Source organism: Ursus arctos, unplaced genomic scaffold (assembly GCF_023065955.2).
Source record: "Ursus arctos isolate Adak ecotype North America unplaced genomic scaffold, UrsArc2.0 scaffold_22, whole genome shotgun sequence".
In the NCBI taxonomy this organism is placed as follows: Eukaryota; Metazoa; Chordata; class Mammalia; order Carnivora; family Ursidae; genus Ursus; species Ursus arctos.
The window spans coordinates 40,645,896-40,662,903 of record NW_026622897.1 but is presented as its reverse complement, the minus strand read 5'-3'; the positions used below and the strand labels follow the sequence as shown (position 1 = coordinate 40,662,903).

Here is a 17,008-nt window from a genome sequence, read left to right as displayed (position 1 = left end):
AGAATTTGACATTATTTTGAATTTGTATAGAATGTATAGAACTTGGAAAATGATTCATATATGAGGTGAGAAAGAAGGAGATATTGGGGATGCCTGTAAGCTCTCTAGCCTGTGACAATGAGGGATGGTGACATTCTCACTGAGATAGTGACAGTAGGAGCAAGGCCAAATATGGAGGGAATCTCATAGTTGTATTGGCTACACAGTGAAATGGGGTGATAGGAAACATCAGGGCAAATATGTCTCTGGGGCCGGTGGATGGCCTTGAAACTCAGAAGACATTCTGGCCTGCAGATACTAACAAGCTATAAATTACAGACATCAGCATATAAATTGTTATCTCTGTTAATCTTCACAATTTTATGTAGTAGTTATTTTGACTTTGTTTTATAGGTATATTGAAAACAGAAATGTAAAGTGACTAATTCTAAGTCACAGCATTACTAAGTGGCCAATACCGAATCCCAAACTAATTTTCTCCCCATTATTCCACAGTAGAGAGGGTTCTCTTTAGTCCCCACATGTCTTGCCCACTATGTTCCATTTCATGGTTCCTTCCCTGGTGTCCAAATGGGCACTTTTTACTGAAAAGGCAACAAAAACCATGGGAGCAGAGGAGGGGGTGGAGGCTCAAAGAATCTTATTAGGGACTTAAGGTATTTATTATTTATTTCTAGTTAAATGTTAAATATATATATGTATATATATTATATATTTTAAATGTTTTATCTATTTAGAGTACTTTTCATACAATTGTGAAGCCATACCATTAATTTTAGAGAAGTTTGACTTTAAAAACAACAATAGTAATTACCTATTTTCCTTTTATGAATTATTCCATTGCTTCTGGTACACATTCAAGGAATTTAAAATTTATTCCTCTTTATTGCTAAACTTTAGGCCTACTAAAAAATTCCTTAAAAACTTGTTGATATAATTTAGTTCTCAATCAGTTTGTTATTCATCATTCAGGTACTCATGTTTATAATTACTAACGTGTTTTCTGTAAAAAGCAGCTGATGTCTGGCATTTGTCAAACATTTTCTCTTATAATCGAATTTAGTGATGCTTTTAAAAATTGAGCAGCAGGTGATTTTGTTGCGTGCATAACTGATTAAAAAAGCGAGACCAAAAAGCTTTGGCAATGAAAGCTTGTGTCCTCAATGTTGTTGGTAAATGTGATCCTGCTTTCTGTGTGCTACCGCTCTGTTGAGAGCCTCCTAAACCCAAAATATTCCCGAAGACCTTGACATTTGATGTTAAAAATGAGAGGAGGAGACATGATCATGGTAACTAGAGTGTCTCATTCTGCAGATGGGATTTGATGATGGACTTCTGTCATTCACAGAATAGCTATTCTTGCCTACATAGAATCTTGTCTATGTGTTAATCATTATTATATATATCCGTGCCAGGTGGTGGTGCAGTTCCCATTGCCTGGGATGGCTTGCCATCAACATCACAGGTTCAAGTTCTAATCCGTTCTTCTACTCAGTGATATAGTCTTCTGGGAGTTTTTCCTTGACTCACCAAACAGATATAAGAGGTCTTTCCACCATGATTCTATTGTATCTTTTTGCATACTTTCATAATATCAGCATTACTCTTGAAATAATTGTGTGCTTATCAGTCTCCTTTTCCAGTTATTGTTTCCTCCAGGCCAGGGCCTCTGTTTATGTATCTTTTTACTCACAGTGCCAGGACCACCACCTGGCATGTAATGTGTCCCAGTGAACATTTGCTGTATGAATGAATCAACGAATGAATGAATAGAAGAATGAAAGATAAAACAAATAAGACCTAATACTTGCTCTCAAGAATTTATGATCAAACCTGAAAAGTAAGCATATAAATAATTATTAACAATAGACAATTGTGTCCAGTGTCCCAAGGGAGCAAAGAAAGAAAGAGTCTGAGAATGCAAAAGAGGGAGCTGACCTGAATCAGTAATCAAAGTAGGTTTGAATGAGAAAACTCTTATTTCTTATAGGAAGCTGGTTCGATTGAAATATTGTTGAAATTATTATGGAATAACTAGAATCAGTAACAGTTATAAATTGCTTTCTATGTGCTAGGCATTGTACCAAGGGCTATATACACATTTTCTCATTTAAATATTACAGACAAACCTTCCAAGTTTCAGATTGGTAATTCACTAAGGTAGGATAATGGTCCCAAACTAACTCATACATTTGTTGTGTGAGTCAATGAGCATGTGATTTGAACATGATAGAGCACAAGGCAAACAGAAAACTGTATTATTATTCTGAAAAGAGTGACATGAAAAATGGAACTTTAGGTAAAAATAGAAAAATTATGACATTAAGAAATAATGTAAGGGTGGGGGGATGGGATAACTGGTAATAGGCATTAAGGATGGCATGTATCTGATGAGCACTGGGTGTTATGCAACTAATGAATCATTAAACACTACATCAAAAACTAATGATGTACTATATGTTGGCTAATTGAACATAATTTAAAAAGATAATAAAATTATCTCCTATGCAGGCATAAAAAAAAGGAATAATTTAAAGGTGTACTGTTTGGGTTCAAAAGCAGATAAGTGAGAATGGAAGTCTGAATTTTGGTTTGGAGCCATTGGAAAATATAAAGTGTTTCAAAGAAGATCTTGGTGACAGTAAAAATTGAGGCCACTTGGAGTCAACTGAAGTAGGAAAATTATCAGAGAAGCTGGACAGCAGGACAGATGTAGAAATAGTATTTTGAAATTGTGACTTGGGCTTAAGCTGAGCCAGAAACAGAGGAAGTCATATTTCTTACGTAACTTCTCACGCTCTGTTAGACATTTTAAATGTACTTTATATATTGAAGTGACTACTAGCAAAATAAGGCAGGCATTTGTAATCCCTCTTTTAAAGTAATTTTAAATATATTGAAAGCAGTAACTTTTTTTTTACATCATGAATTTATTTTTCAAAGATTCATGCAAGCTTCTTTTTTTTAAATAATTTTTATTTTGTTATATTAGTCACCATACAGTAACTTTTTGATGTTTCGTTTTACTTTTAGTTTTTTGGCTTTCATTGTTTAGATTTAAATATCAAAATTATAAATCGTTTTTATAATTTATTTGGTAATCTTATCCTTTGCAAGTTGTTATCCCTTCCTGATGAAGAGAAACTCTAAATTGCAATACTGTTCAAATTATGCTTAATAAGCTCTAGGAATTTTAGAGGAAACTTAGTGACAGCTGGCAAAAAGATAGTGTCAAGGACAGAAGAAGAAAAGGTAATAGGAGAAATGGACCGGGTTTTACCCCTATACCCAGGGAAGCCCCACTTTTATCTCCTGTGAATGAACGTTGGGCTTTAGTACTATGAAATTAGTTTGTTACAAATTCTCCTGTAAAAAAAAAAAAAAAAAGAAGAACATTCCTGCTTTAACCATTCTGAATGTTACTGAGTTTATGGCAAACAGTGAGACTTTCGTTTTAAATTTTATTTCATGTTGTTACCCATGCTTTCCAAGATATGTTTTTAGATAAATATTCCCTTTCTCATTGGTTTGTGGATCTCATTTTTATTATACATGGAGTTTACATATAATTGCAATTCCAGAATTTCCTAAGGTAATTACTCTTGTATTGTGGTGGGCATATAATCAACTTTAAAATATTTGTGACTTTCAAAAATGCAAATGCAGAAACTCCATAGGAATGAGATTAGATTTGAAAAAGGGAGTTTATTGGTGTAAAAAAGGTATGAACACTCAGACTCTGGGAAAGGCAGAAATGCAGCTGAGACTGAGGAACAGCAGGAGCCAGGGAACTAAATGCTCTAAGGACTCTGTCTCTCTCTCTGTATCTCTTTGTCTCTCTGCTTCTCTGTCCCCTCTCTTTGTCTCTGTCTCTCTCTCTCCTTCTCTAGCTCTCATCTCTATTTCTTGGGATGTGTACTGTCTGACACAGGTTAAGAGGTAAGGCTGTCATCAGTTCTGGAGCCACCTGACAAATGTAGCACAGTGAATTCTGAGTAATAATTCTGATTGGCCCATCTTGAGTCAGTGGTCTACCATGTACTGATCAACTGTAGCCAAGGAAAGAGTTTATAAAAGAAGGTTATAGTTCTTGCATCAGCGAGGGTGGAAAGGTAGGGATAGGGAGCAGACGCAGGTTCAAAGATCTATGGCTTAAATAAATTACTTGATTTATTACTCAATAATAGTCTTGGTATGTTGTTGAATATCAGCTCCATAATTTCAGGAACCAGAGCTGCTTCTTTCTTGTGGTTCCACAAGACCTAGGGTTTAATCTGGACCACATGGTCCATGATGGCTCATCAACACACTATCTGCATTCCAGCTAAGCAAAAAGAAAAAAAGGAAAAAGAAGACATAGCTTCTTATTTTTAAGGAAACTGCCCCAAAGTTACATATATCGTTTTGTTCAAGACTTGAGTCACATAGACATAATTTGCTGCAAGAGAAGCCCAAGATGCACTCTCTTGTTTTCTTTGTATACAAAATGAATATGGAATATCTTAGAGTATCTTGTAAGTAGTGATGGGTATTTTTAAATCAAGCAAAAGGATATAACAAGCTATTATCTCCCAGGGAAATATAACATAAGGAAATGTAATCATAACACAATATTTGCTTCCACTGTGAATATTTATATACTAAAATTAATGAAAATCCTAGATGTGGATATGGCCCCAAATCATGATGTTATTATACCAAAAAGTCTGAGGAAAGAAAAGGGGAGTTGTATGAAAACAAAAATTATTATTTCTATATGAAGAACTCCAGATATAAACTTGGTGAATTAAAAGATGGTAATATTTACCTATTATTTAGAAATATGGAAGCAAATATAAGACTAAAGAGCTAAAAGTTACTGTAGTTGACCTGGTTGTAGGCACTGCATAATTTACAGATCATATGTTATCAATCAATTTTAAAACATTCCAACAAGGTGGTGTTATGCTTTTATTTTCCTAATGAAGAAACTAAGGCGTAGGGGTATTAGTGTGAATTTTCCAAGCTCTTACAGTTAGTAACTGGCAGAGTTGGCATTCAGACCCAAGCATCTGACTTGGGTCTATGCAAGTCAGTACTATGCAAGGATAATGATGATGACAATGATGATGATGTTAATGATAGTGATGATGATGATACTAATGATGACAACAGGAAAAACATTGGAATGTCTTTCTGTTTCAGAATGGGACATTTTTCAAGAATACATTAAGCCCTACTTAGAACAAGCAAGTCGGATCTGGCCATGGCTCATTGGGGCTGCTGTGGTGGGTTCCGCCCTCACTGCTGTGCTGGGAGGGCTCACTAGCCTATTGTGTCCTCGTCGCAAGAAACATAGACTCCATGAAGAAAAGCAGCCACTCCTCATGGAAAAGGAGGATTACCACAGTTTGTTGTATCAGACCCATTTATAAAAGGCTTAGGCAATAGAGTAGGGCCAACAAGGTTGACCTCACTTTAACTCAAATGATGTTCAAATCCCCAGGAGTTGTCCCCAGAGCAGTACCCGGCATTTGTCTATGAAGACCATCAGAATTGATACGAAAGGTACCCTTCCTTCAATGCAGGTAGAATACACCTGTGCTTGCCTGTCTTTCGATCATTCGTTAGACAGTTTTCCTCAAAGCCGTATTTCTAAGAAAAGGATGCCATTTAGTAATGAGTAACTGCTACTTGTATCTGAATGAAAGTGCTCTTATAAATATGTGGGAATAATTTTGATCTTTCTTCCTGATTGTTTAATGAAATGTTTCTTTTTTATTGTCCCCTTTCTTTGATTTCAATAAAATAGTAACAAATTTACATGGATTCTTTTGAGCTTGAAAAGTGCATTTTTGTTTTCCTCAGAAAGCATAATGTTCCCCTTATATTTTACATTCTTGCACCAAAAATGTGTTAGGGACTTCAAATAGACAACAACCTTCAGCTCTTTCCTGCCATAGTTCTGATTATGTGTTTGAAGGTCACTGAAAATAAAGGCCCCACCCCTACAATAAATCTGGCTAAGTACCTGTCTCAAGATGTACTCATTAAATATGTTGACAACGGTGATAATCCTATTAAAAGCTTTTTTTTTTAATTTTCTAAGAAGAATTTTATTAGAAAACATTTAAAATGCTACAGAACATTTGAAGTCTGAGTTGCTTTCTTGCAGTTCTATAGTAAAATCACATTTCTGTTTCTCTTGGCTATTAAGGCCTTAAATTAGGATATGCAGATAATCCTGTTCCTTGAATTTTTGGTTCCCATTGAAATTCTAAGAATAGTACAATTGATATTACATTTCTATTATAGCTATGTATAACATAAAAGACAAGGACCTGTTGTTGGAAGTTACAGGGGACCATTTTGGTCCAAAAAAAGGAAAAATGGTCCAATTCTCAGAGCTTTCCAAACCCAAAAGGGGCATCCTTAGAAAATCATAAGTCGTCGCCATTATAATTCTTCACATATATGTCAGATGGCTAATTCAAGTTGAATTCTACAAAGAGAATTTAAGTATTAAGTCTATAGTAATACTTAAATCTCCTCAGGACTCTTCACAACTCCCCATTTAGAAACAAGGCCAAGCACGTTCTACAGAAAGTCCCTGTGATTCTTCCACAGTATTCCAGGATGTTTCACCAGATTCCAATTTCCACTCTCCCTGGATATCCAACCTCGTTTGCCCAGTCCTGGCATCCTCCATCTCTTCATTTCTCTCATGCCTAGTTAGCATTTGTCTGCTTAACATTTTCAGTATAACTTGAGATTTACTACTTGATTTGCCTTTCCCTCCTCATCTCTGAACACTGTCATTCCACTATCTCTTGATGCCAAAATTTAAAGACAGACTTGTCTCATCCAGGAACCCAGAAAACTGTGTGGGTCTGGCATCTGAACCTCTACATATCTGGGAGAGTATGTAAAAGGAGACCTACTGACCTGTATGGTACCTTTCAACTAAAATATTCTACAATTCCTGTTAAGCTCCGAAGCACAGTGTTCAGGTTGTTTATGAATGCATTTAAAAATGAGTGGACTGAAAAATCTGAGCTCTTAAGGCCTTTATCTAGAAAAGACTGACTTGAGTGTCGAGATCACATAACTTCAAATGATTACATTTCACTTAGTCCCAGTTTGGATTTCAAAGAAGAGCAAGAATTAGCCTATTATACATATTGGTCAAATGATCTTGGCTAGTTTTCATGTAGAATAAATAGAAATTCATGATTATTGCTGAAGTAATGCTTTTAACTCTCAGAAATTACTAATAGTTAGTAAACTCAGTTAAATAGAGTAATATGATCTTCTAACTCCCATTAGTTGTCAGACTTATTTACTAGCTTATCTAATTTCAGATGCTTAGTGGAGAAAAGTCAGGCAAGGGTCTGGGGAACAGCGTATTTATTTAGACAGTGGCGGACTGTGGGACTCAAGGGCAAATACAAGGGATTCTTCAACTTGGTGCATAACAGAAAAAAATTTTTTTAAATAAATTAACAATGGCATCTGAGAACTGGATTCAATTTAGCTGGGAATTGGAACCAGTAAAACTGAGAACCAAAAGTGGGAAAAGACATTTGGATAATGGTCTCCAGAAGATTCTGAGGAAGCAGTAGCAGTGAATGCGGTTGCCTTTAGTCTAATCTCAACACACAAAACAGTTACTTAGGTTTGGGTGCAAAATTTTAGTCCAGGAGGTATTTTTTAATCATTTTTACAAAGCACCTTGAATAGAAGTCCACCCCAGGAATTTTCATTGTTCTTGATAGTGATCTGTAGAAAGTCATTCTTTTCTTTATCACAAGACAATTCCCTCCTTTACCACTGAATTTCAAGATAGAATATTGTGTTGTTTCTCTAGAGGCTCAAGGTATTTACTTGTGTAGCAGCAATACCTGTGATAAAACCACCACCACATTGATGCTCAATAAGGTTTTCTCAATAAGGTACCCAAATTACCTGACCGATATTTGAAGATACCTGGCAGTTTCATTAAATTTGAACCAACATATTCTGCAGCATTGTTTCAGAGTGTGGCTTTTATAAATGCTTCATTTTGCCTCTGCTCTTTTTCCACTGCCACATTACAAGTCACATTTTGTTACAGAGAAAGGAATAAGCAGCTGCCACTCTTTTTGTTCCTCTTTCTGGGTTTTATTTATTTTTTTTTTAAAAAGAGTATTTTTAGTAACCAACCTTTCCAACAAGTCAAATATGTAATTCTCCATCTGTAGAAATAAGTATGTGATGGGTACAAGTCATTTCAACCAGTGTCTCTACCAGGCTGACAACTGGCATTGATGGTGGATGTTTTTAAATAGCCTTTCCCTTGTTTATACGGGCTTTGATTTGTAGGAACGTTTTACTTTGTCATCATTAAAAAGGGCCTCATTGGGGCCTCCTATTGTTAGCCTGTGCTATTTTGGAGGGCATGTCAGTAGAACAAAGTTCCACTCCCCTTCTGACTATACTCCTTCTGAAAGCTGCTGAAATGCAAGTAAAAAGAGTTTTGTTGGGTTTTTTTTTTTTAACTTTATGCTGCTTATTTTCAAAAGCATTTGCTAGTTTGTATAATATCATGAATATAAAATTGCCTATGGTAACTACTGGAGGTCTTAAGGGCTTTCGAATCATTCAGCTATTTAAAACTATATGGGAATAATTTGAGCACTTCTTTAAAATATAAGCCTTATTAAAACTCTAGATAGCCCGTGTTTATCTAATTGTTTCATAAATTCTTTTCTTAATTAACAAGGTAAGAAATTATTCTTCTAACTTCATGTTAACGTACCAATACATGTGTGCTTTACAATCATGATCATAGTGATTTCTGACTTCTTATTTTAAAATAAATAACAAAGATGTTACAATCTAGTCAGTAGTTATGATGTTCCAAGAACTGTGTTGAGCAATTCATATTATGTAAACTTATTTACTCCTCACGTCAATATGGGAGTAAGTATTATTTGTGCTTTCAAATGAAGAGACAATTGCTTAAACAGGAGACATACTTTGCCTAGATTCACATGTCAGTTCAGTAGTTTAGGTAATTTAGCTAGGGTCTGAATCCAGTTCCTCGTTCATAACTATAAATGTTGTTGATTATTATACAATTATGTTGATGTGCCATAACTTGCCAAGTCCTTGTTATGGGACATTTAGGTTTCATCTAGTTTTTTTTTAATTAAAAATTTTTAATTCCAGTATAAATGCACAGCATTACATTGGTTTCAGGTTTCATGGTTAATGCCATATGGAATATCTGGGCATATTTGGCATCTACTTTCTCTTAAATTAGCTTCCAGGAATTCAATCTCTGTATCAAAGCATATGAATAACTTTATGGCTTTTCTAATGAATTGCCACAGTGCTTTTGAAAAGAGTTGCACAGATTTAAAAATGCAGAGATGAAGTCTAAAAATAAGAGATTAAAGAAATGAAGAAGAAAATGGAGAGGTGAAGAACACTGAAGAAGGAAAAAGAGTTGCAATTCTCTTTGAACAGAACTGAAGACCCTAATTGTCACCTGGAGTGTTGCTTCTTTTCATAAATCTTTTTAGACTTATAACATCAATTTAATGGGCATTTTTTTCTCTCACAAAAACTAGGAGAAAATTCAGACCCAAGCAATTTTAGAGAGATAGGGAATAACATACATGTGAATTTGTCTCAAAATAAGATGTACATCTTGGCGAGGTAGAGAGGTGTGTGTGCCTCAAGCTATCAGAATCATGCAGGGAAAAACAAAACCAAAACCAAATAAAAAACAAGCAAGCAAAAAAAAAAAAAAACAAAAAACAAAACAAAACAAACAAACAAAAACCCAGCAACACTAGAATCCACCCTTGGAAGAATAAGCACAAGGCCTCAAAATAGTCTGAATCAACAGTCAGGGTCAGCTATGGGGATAATTAAGATCATGAAACAGGGGTAGGGAAGGCTGGGAAGACTCTGAAAACCAAGTCCCAGGGCAAGTTTGAATGCTTTATTTTTAGTGCTTTTTGAGCAAGTACTCTACCTGGAATTTGGTCAGTCTTCTTTAGCAGACCATGTCAGTTTTAAACACTTGCAGAATAATTGCAAAGTATAGATGTGTTTACATCAGTGTGTGTGTGTGGGGGGGGCATACGTGCTATGTACAGAGTGAAAAAAAGAGAGAAAACAAGAAAGACTGAAATTTTTTTCCTCTCTCCAATATCAAAGAGAACTTTGTTGTTGGTTGTATTCATTTTTATTGCTACCGTAGTAAATTGCCACAAAGAGTGGCATAAACAATATAAATGTGTTATCTTGTAATTCAGTAGATGAGAAGTCCAACATGGGTTTCACTGAGCTAAAATCAAGGTGGCAGTAAGGCTATGTTCTTTGTGGAGGCTCTGGAGATTTCATTTCCCTCTGTTTTTCAGCTTCCCAAGGCCATCTACACTCCACTGCTCCCTCCATGGTTAAAGCCAGATACATTGTATCACTCTGATCATTCTTCTGTAGTCATCTCTCTGATTTCAAAAAGAAACTGATAAATGAATTGAACTCATCAAGTTCTATTAGATGAGGTAGTTAGGTAGTCTCAACAAAATCATGGCAAGTGTTGACAAACTGTGGCCCAAGGCCAGAATTCTGCCTGCCACCTGTTTTTGCAAATGAAGTTTTATTGGATCTCAGCCACATCCATTCATTTATGTTACATACTGTCGATGGTCATTTTCATGATACAATGAGAGAGTTGAGGAGTTGCAACAAAGACCATATGCCCCTCCGCCCCCCCCCCCCCACAAAGCCTATGATATTCATTACCTGGCCCATTACTGAAAATGTTTACTGACTCCTGGACTAAATCAAATCAAAATTTAGAGTCATGGAAGAGAAATAAATGTAGATATAAAATCATGAGAGAGAATTCCTCCTTAACAATTGTAACAATAGTTCCTTTTCTTGCTATTCTATTGTTTTGCCAGTTTATTAAGATATAAAGTTGTTTGGTACAAAAAGAAATAAAGATATAGATACAGTTACAGTTTATATATATAGTGTAGATTAGGAATGATTCACAAGGTTGCAATATTGAATTATGTGTATAAGGTCTATGAAACTGCCAGATAGGAAATCCTTTATTTTTCTGTCCCCAAATCAACAAACTTCTAACATTTTTGTTTTATTCATCTTATTTTTATTTTCTGCTGTTCCCATTTAAGCATCCTTCCTGCTGTCAAGGTCCCATCTCTGTAAGCTTGAGATCCCAACCCTGCTTGAACTCCCAAGGGCCTTTACTTCATTGCTTTTCCTCCTTTCCTGTGTCTTCAACCCTTCCCACTCTACAGAACCCTTGACTCTTCAGCATTTACACATGCTCACCTTAAAAACAAAATCATTCTCATTTGACATCACATTTTCCCCCAGCATTTGCCCTATTTCTTGTCTCCAGTCAAGCTTTTTAACAGAACCCTTCAAAAATATGTGATAAGCACTGGGTGTTATACGAAATTGACGAATCATTGAACGCTACATCTGAAACAAATGATGTATTATATGTTGGCTAACTGAATTTAAAAAAGGAAATATAAATATTTAAAAAATAAAAATAAAAATGTGTGGTCTCTATGTCTTTGCCTCCTACTTACCATTCAACCCAGTCCAATCTGTCTTCTGTTCCCACCTCTCCACTGAAACTCTTCTGACCAAGATCACCAACCGTCTGTAAATTGACAAATCTGATATTATGGTACTCGTTCTGCTTGATCCTTGATCTCTTTTTAAACTTTTTCCTTGTGGTTTCTGGAATAGAACTCACTTGTGGTTTTCCTTCTTCCTCTCTGGCTTTTCCTTCTCGGCATCCCTTATGGGCTCAGGTCTTCTATCTGTACATACTGGAAGTTTCTTGGTTGGGCTTCTCTGAGAAACAGACCAAGGCAGAAGCTTACATGCAGGAGATGTGCTAGAAAGTACTTGCAGGACTCACACTGCTGAGAGAGTAACAGAAGCAGGTTACTCCTGCTTATAGGTTACTCCTATAAGGAGTTCTACAGCTAGAATGGATATGAATAGTATATATATAAAAATTTATATTATTATATAAAATAATATGTATTATTAGAATGGATGTATAATGTATATAAATTTATTATAAGGGATTTGCTTATACAATAATGGGTGATTATGAAAAAATTCTGAAATAAATCTGAAGTCCTTAGGACAAGCAACTCAGAAGAGAGAATAACAAGCAAACTGGAATTCCAAGAACATGAGCTGAAATGTCTTCACGGGTAGGAGTCTCTATACTCAGGAAAGGCCAAGCCCTGCTAAAAGGGCTTCCAATTGATTGAATCAGGCCCACTCAGAATAATATCCCTTTGATTAACTTAAAATCAACTGGGGGGGGGGGGTCTTTGACAATACCTACAAGTTCCCTTCATAGCACTACCTGGATTAGTGCTTGGCCACATAACTGAAGATGTGTGAATCAGACAAAAATGCTTCTTCCAACTCTGTGAGAGAATATTCCTTGTGGTTCATTTTAGAAACATAGTAGAAAAGAAATTCTGGTACAGGAGTTCAGTATAGCCAAGTTGACACAGCAAAAGCCATCACACATGGTGAGGAGATGAGATCCTCCTGATTCTAAGCCATTCTCAGGCTGCAGCTTCTAATGGACAAGCTGGTAGTTTTGGGTGGTGTGGTATGTGAAGGACCCTTTGGATCCCATGGTCATGTGCTCCTTGTCACATCTTCTTTGCTGTACAGTGTTAGTATCCTAGAATCTCCACCAGAATCAGTTCTACAGCTACATCTCCTATTCTTAGTTCTGACCTACACAGCACAGACACCAGTGAGCTTCTCAAAAATACTGGTACCCTTCTCAGAAATTCTTAATCACTTTGGTAAGTGGAGGTTTTTTGAAGACTTCCCATGAGACAGCAGATGGTTTTTCCAGTCCTATCCACTCTATCCATCCTGGTCTGCCCTTTGATGCTTCCTCCAGCATCTGCCATGGAGTTCTGACATTTCGCTTTCATTAATGGGGGCCATCTTTTTCTCAAACATCCAAGAGTGATCCTTGCATCATGTCAGCACTGTTTTCTGGGATTCTTTCAAGGATCTTAAATTTTATATCATGGGAGATGCTTCCCTTTTGGTAAATTTTTCCTATCTTGACCAGCTTCCTCAGGATCCAGACTTGTATATATTCTCCCAGAACTTCCTGGGTATATATCAGCAAAATCTGTATCTTGTGTACTTTTTCCTCTTTTAACTGACTTAGTATGTCTTCAAGCAGTTTCATATTGTCACTTGACCTTGATTATTGGTCTCACATCCATGAAGAGAGTTAGAGATAGGTACTGAAAGAGGTGTGTGTTGTTTGCAAAACAAAGTTGTCATCATTTTCAAGTAAGAGAAGAGGACTAGGCTTTAAGAGGGATAAGTAGGCCACTTTTGCAGCCCAGAGAGTCAAGGGGAAACTGAAGGTTCAAGATTCCTAAGTGCATTAACGTAAATGTCTCCATCTTGACTCAGGATTCCATTTACTTCCAACCAGAGTCCTGATCTTTAGGTATCAGAATTGATAAGGTTAAAAATTCAAACTTTGTAGCAGCTCAGTTTCCCATATTATTATTATTATTATTTTTTAAGATTTTATTTATTTATTTGACAGAGATAGAGACAGCCAGCGAGAGAGGGAACACAAGCAGGGGGAGTGGGAGAGGAAGAAGCAGGCTCATAGCAGAGGAGCCTGATGTGGGGCTCGATCCCAGAACGCCGGGATCATGCCCTGAGCCAAAGGCAGCCGCTTAACCGCTGTGCCACCCAGGCGCCCCAGTTTCCCATATTATTAAGTCCTAGACTGATCATCTGGTGTTTCCGTCCTCTTGTGGCAGGGGCTGAAATCCTCTTTAGATTTTGCCAAGAAGGCTCTCTGGCTTTCACATATCAGCTTAAATTGTAGGTTCACTGGCTTTCACAGTCCACCTTAAAATAATTACTCCCCATCTTTCATTGTCTCTTTTTCAGTGTATCAATAGCACTTAACAAGAGCCATTTGCCTTGAACTTATCAAACCTCTAAATTATGCTTGAGTTACAGGTGTATTCCATTCTACTATTAGCCTATTCCAGGTGAAGTTTGAACAGCTGCTTGATACAACAAGTGAGGACTTCTGACACCAGATGTCTTCACGTGGTTTCCCCGAGGTCTCAGCCAATCCTAGAGCTATATGAAGCTGACAGAGTCCTTTAGAACTGTCCCACATCAAGGCCAGGATCTCTAACGTTTGTTTTTCCACCTTGTCTACTCGTTATGTATCAACTGTCCCAGGGAGGGGGTGGAAATTTGAGGAAGAGATTCCTTTCTAGTTCCTGGCGAGGGACTCAGCTATGCACAATCTGCAGCCAACACTGCCAGTAGCTGGGGAAATGAGTGTCTCAGTCCTGAAGGAGCAATCTGTTCAGTACAACACAGCATCTCTAAGATCCTCTTATCTTCCCATTCTACTTTCTTTGTGAATTTTCTTTTCCCAAATTTCCACAAGTATTGATGATTCTCAAGCTTATGTCTCTTGTCCAAGTTTCTTTTCAGATTTCCTGATGGATACACCCAAATGTTAGTTTTTTAAATTTACTTAAATATCCTTCAGGAATTAAAACTTACATTTAAAAATGAACTCTTTGGGTGCCTGGATGCCTCAGTTGGTTAAGTAAGCATTTGCCTGTGACTCAGGTCATGATCTCAGGGCCCTGGGATTGAGCCATACTTCATCTTCCTGATCAGCAGGGAGTCTGCATCTCCCTCACCCCACTGCTCTTGCTCTCTCTCCCTCTTTCTCTATCAAATAAATAAATAAAATCTTAAAAAATAAATAAATAAAAATGAACTCTTAATACCTTTCTAAAAATTAGTTCCTCCTCCAAACTGCCACACATGAATAAATGGCACCTATACCCTAGCCACTGAAGTCCTTTCTAATATCTCACCCCCCCCCTTACCCTCCATCTTGGTTATACCTTCAATATACTGTGCATGTGGAAGATGTCCCTTTGTTCTCACCTGTCCTCTGTGGGAGAGTATGCTCTCTACTTCAGGTCTGGTCTAAGCCATCATCATTTGTTGCTCAAACTACTGTAATAGCCTCTTGGCTGGATTCTATCTTCTTCACTTGCCTTTTTCTAATCCCTTTAACAATTGAAGTGGCTGTTTTTAAAGTGTGCTTCTAACAGTTTGGAAGGTAAATGTTACTCGCTGGTTAAATCCCAGGTCCTCTCAACAAAGGTTTCCTTGTTGCGGACCTGCCTGTCTTTCCAGGCCTATTTCATTCCATTCTGCTTCTTACATGCACAGTGCTCCCACAACATGGTGGTTTGTTTGCTTTTGCTTGGTTTTTAGCTCATTAAACGTGTGATTCTTTCTGCCATCATAGCACCCCAGATAGCACTTCCCTCTTGCCCCAAATTCCTACTCATACTTTAGATCTCAAATGCCACTTTCACAAAACAGATCTTCCTCTCATAACCTCTCATCACATATTTTATTTTTCTTTCATAGCATTTACCACAGCTTTTCATTGCATAACTATTTGTATATGTATACTTTAGTGTATTTGCTTCCCTTAAAGCAATAGCTCAATGAAGACAAGGCTGGTGTTGATTTCCAGACATATTCTCAATGCCTGGCCTCTAGTAAGCACGTGATGAATATTACACAGAAGAACGAAAATGAAATCAACAAAAGTTAGATCTCAGCAAACAGAGAAAACTAAAAACAGAATAAACACAATGTGTACATAGAAAATCACAGTAGCCCCCACCTCAGCATATAAAGGACTTGCAAAGCTTAGGGTTGCCGAGAGTTCTGCAAAGGTCAGTCTTGCATTAAACTAGGTAATACTCCTATAAAGGAAAAGTGGAGAAGCTGGTGAAAAGAGTAACCCTGAAAAGAGAAAAGTGCTCATGGAAAGATCCTCAGCAGGAACTGAAAGCACAATGACGTGATAAATCTGCTAATGGCTCTAGAAGACAGTGTTCTTAGAGGCAGATGGTAAGCATCCCCAGTAGAGCTTCCATAGCATGATAAATCATGAAGAAAAGGCCATTAATGATAGACAATACTGGAATAATTTATAAAAATAGTTCAGTTCAGAGCAATTCTTTGTAGAAAGCAATCAATAAAATCATGGGCTGGAATTAGGCATACTCAGCCTCGGATTTGTGGGCATACAGAAGTGACTAGACAGAATTGCTGTCCTTATGATGTTTGCAGTCCAGGAAGAAATGTAAGAGATACTGACATGCACAAACTATAAAGGTAGAGCAGACTTGGCTTGGGGCATTGGAGAACAATTACAGAAGTTGAAAGACTTAGTGGACTTAATATTTACAGAGGACTTTATCATATGTCATGTAAAGATCTGGGCATATTACGTATTTGATCTCATTCCATTGTCACTAAAATTCTGTGAGTTTAGTATTATCCAAAAAGGAAGCTAGACTACCAAAAGACGAAGGGGCCTGCCTAAGGTCATACTGCTAATGTGAAGCTGGGATTCAAACCTATATCTGATTCTGAAGTTCACAGATTTTCGAATTGGTATAGCTTATGGGCACATGTACAGGATTGTGTATTGTGTACGTTTGTGTGTACATCTGGTGGTAGCATCAAGAAAAGTTCAAAAAAGTAATGACATGTAAGCTGATCTTTCTGGTTATTCAGATGACTGCTATGTCTTGAATCAAGTATTGAATGCAAGACAGAAAAGAGTATGTAAGAATTTTTGGTTCGTTTCCTTTGATAATAATGGAGCTTTTCTAGCAAAGCAAAAGAAAACCCTGTTCTCCAGCTCCCCGGATGACTAGAGGTCACTGGGGTGCGCATTCTCTGAAACTTTTCGGTGAGATGCATCCTTAACTGATGGCTGAAAGAATTTTGACTGTAGCCATTGATATTAAGTAAAAAAGAAGGCCAAGAGCTATGGATATTGAATATTTTTTTATGAAAAATGTTCTCAAACATACATGGAAAAAAATCATTTCTATTATGC

The 17,008-nt window shown here is 36.9% G+C and overlaps 1 protein-coding gene across 1 annotated transcript in view; it reads left to right on the top strand.

The window, feature by feature from the left end:
• The window catches only part of TYR (tyrosinase), a 105,532-nt gene extending 99,730 nt beyond the window's left edge, over positions 1 to 5,802 (top strand). The window contains exon 5 of the mRNA XM_026518296.3: positions 5,185 to 5,802. Coding sequence (XP_026374081.1) covers positions 5,185 to 5,414 — 230 coding nt within the window. The 3' untranslated portion in view covers positions 5,415 to 5,802. The remainder of the gene's footprint in view (positions 1 to 5,184) is intronic.
• The last annotated feature ends 11,206 nt before the right edge of the window (positions 5,803 to 17,008 follow it).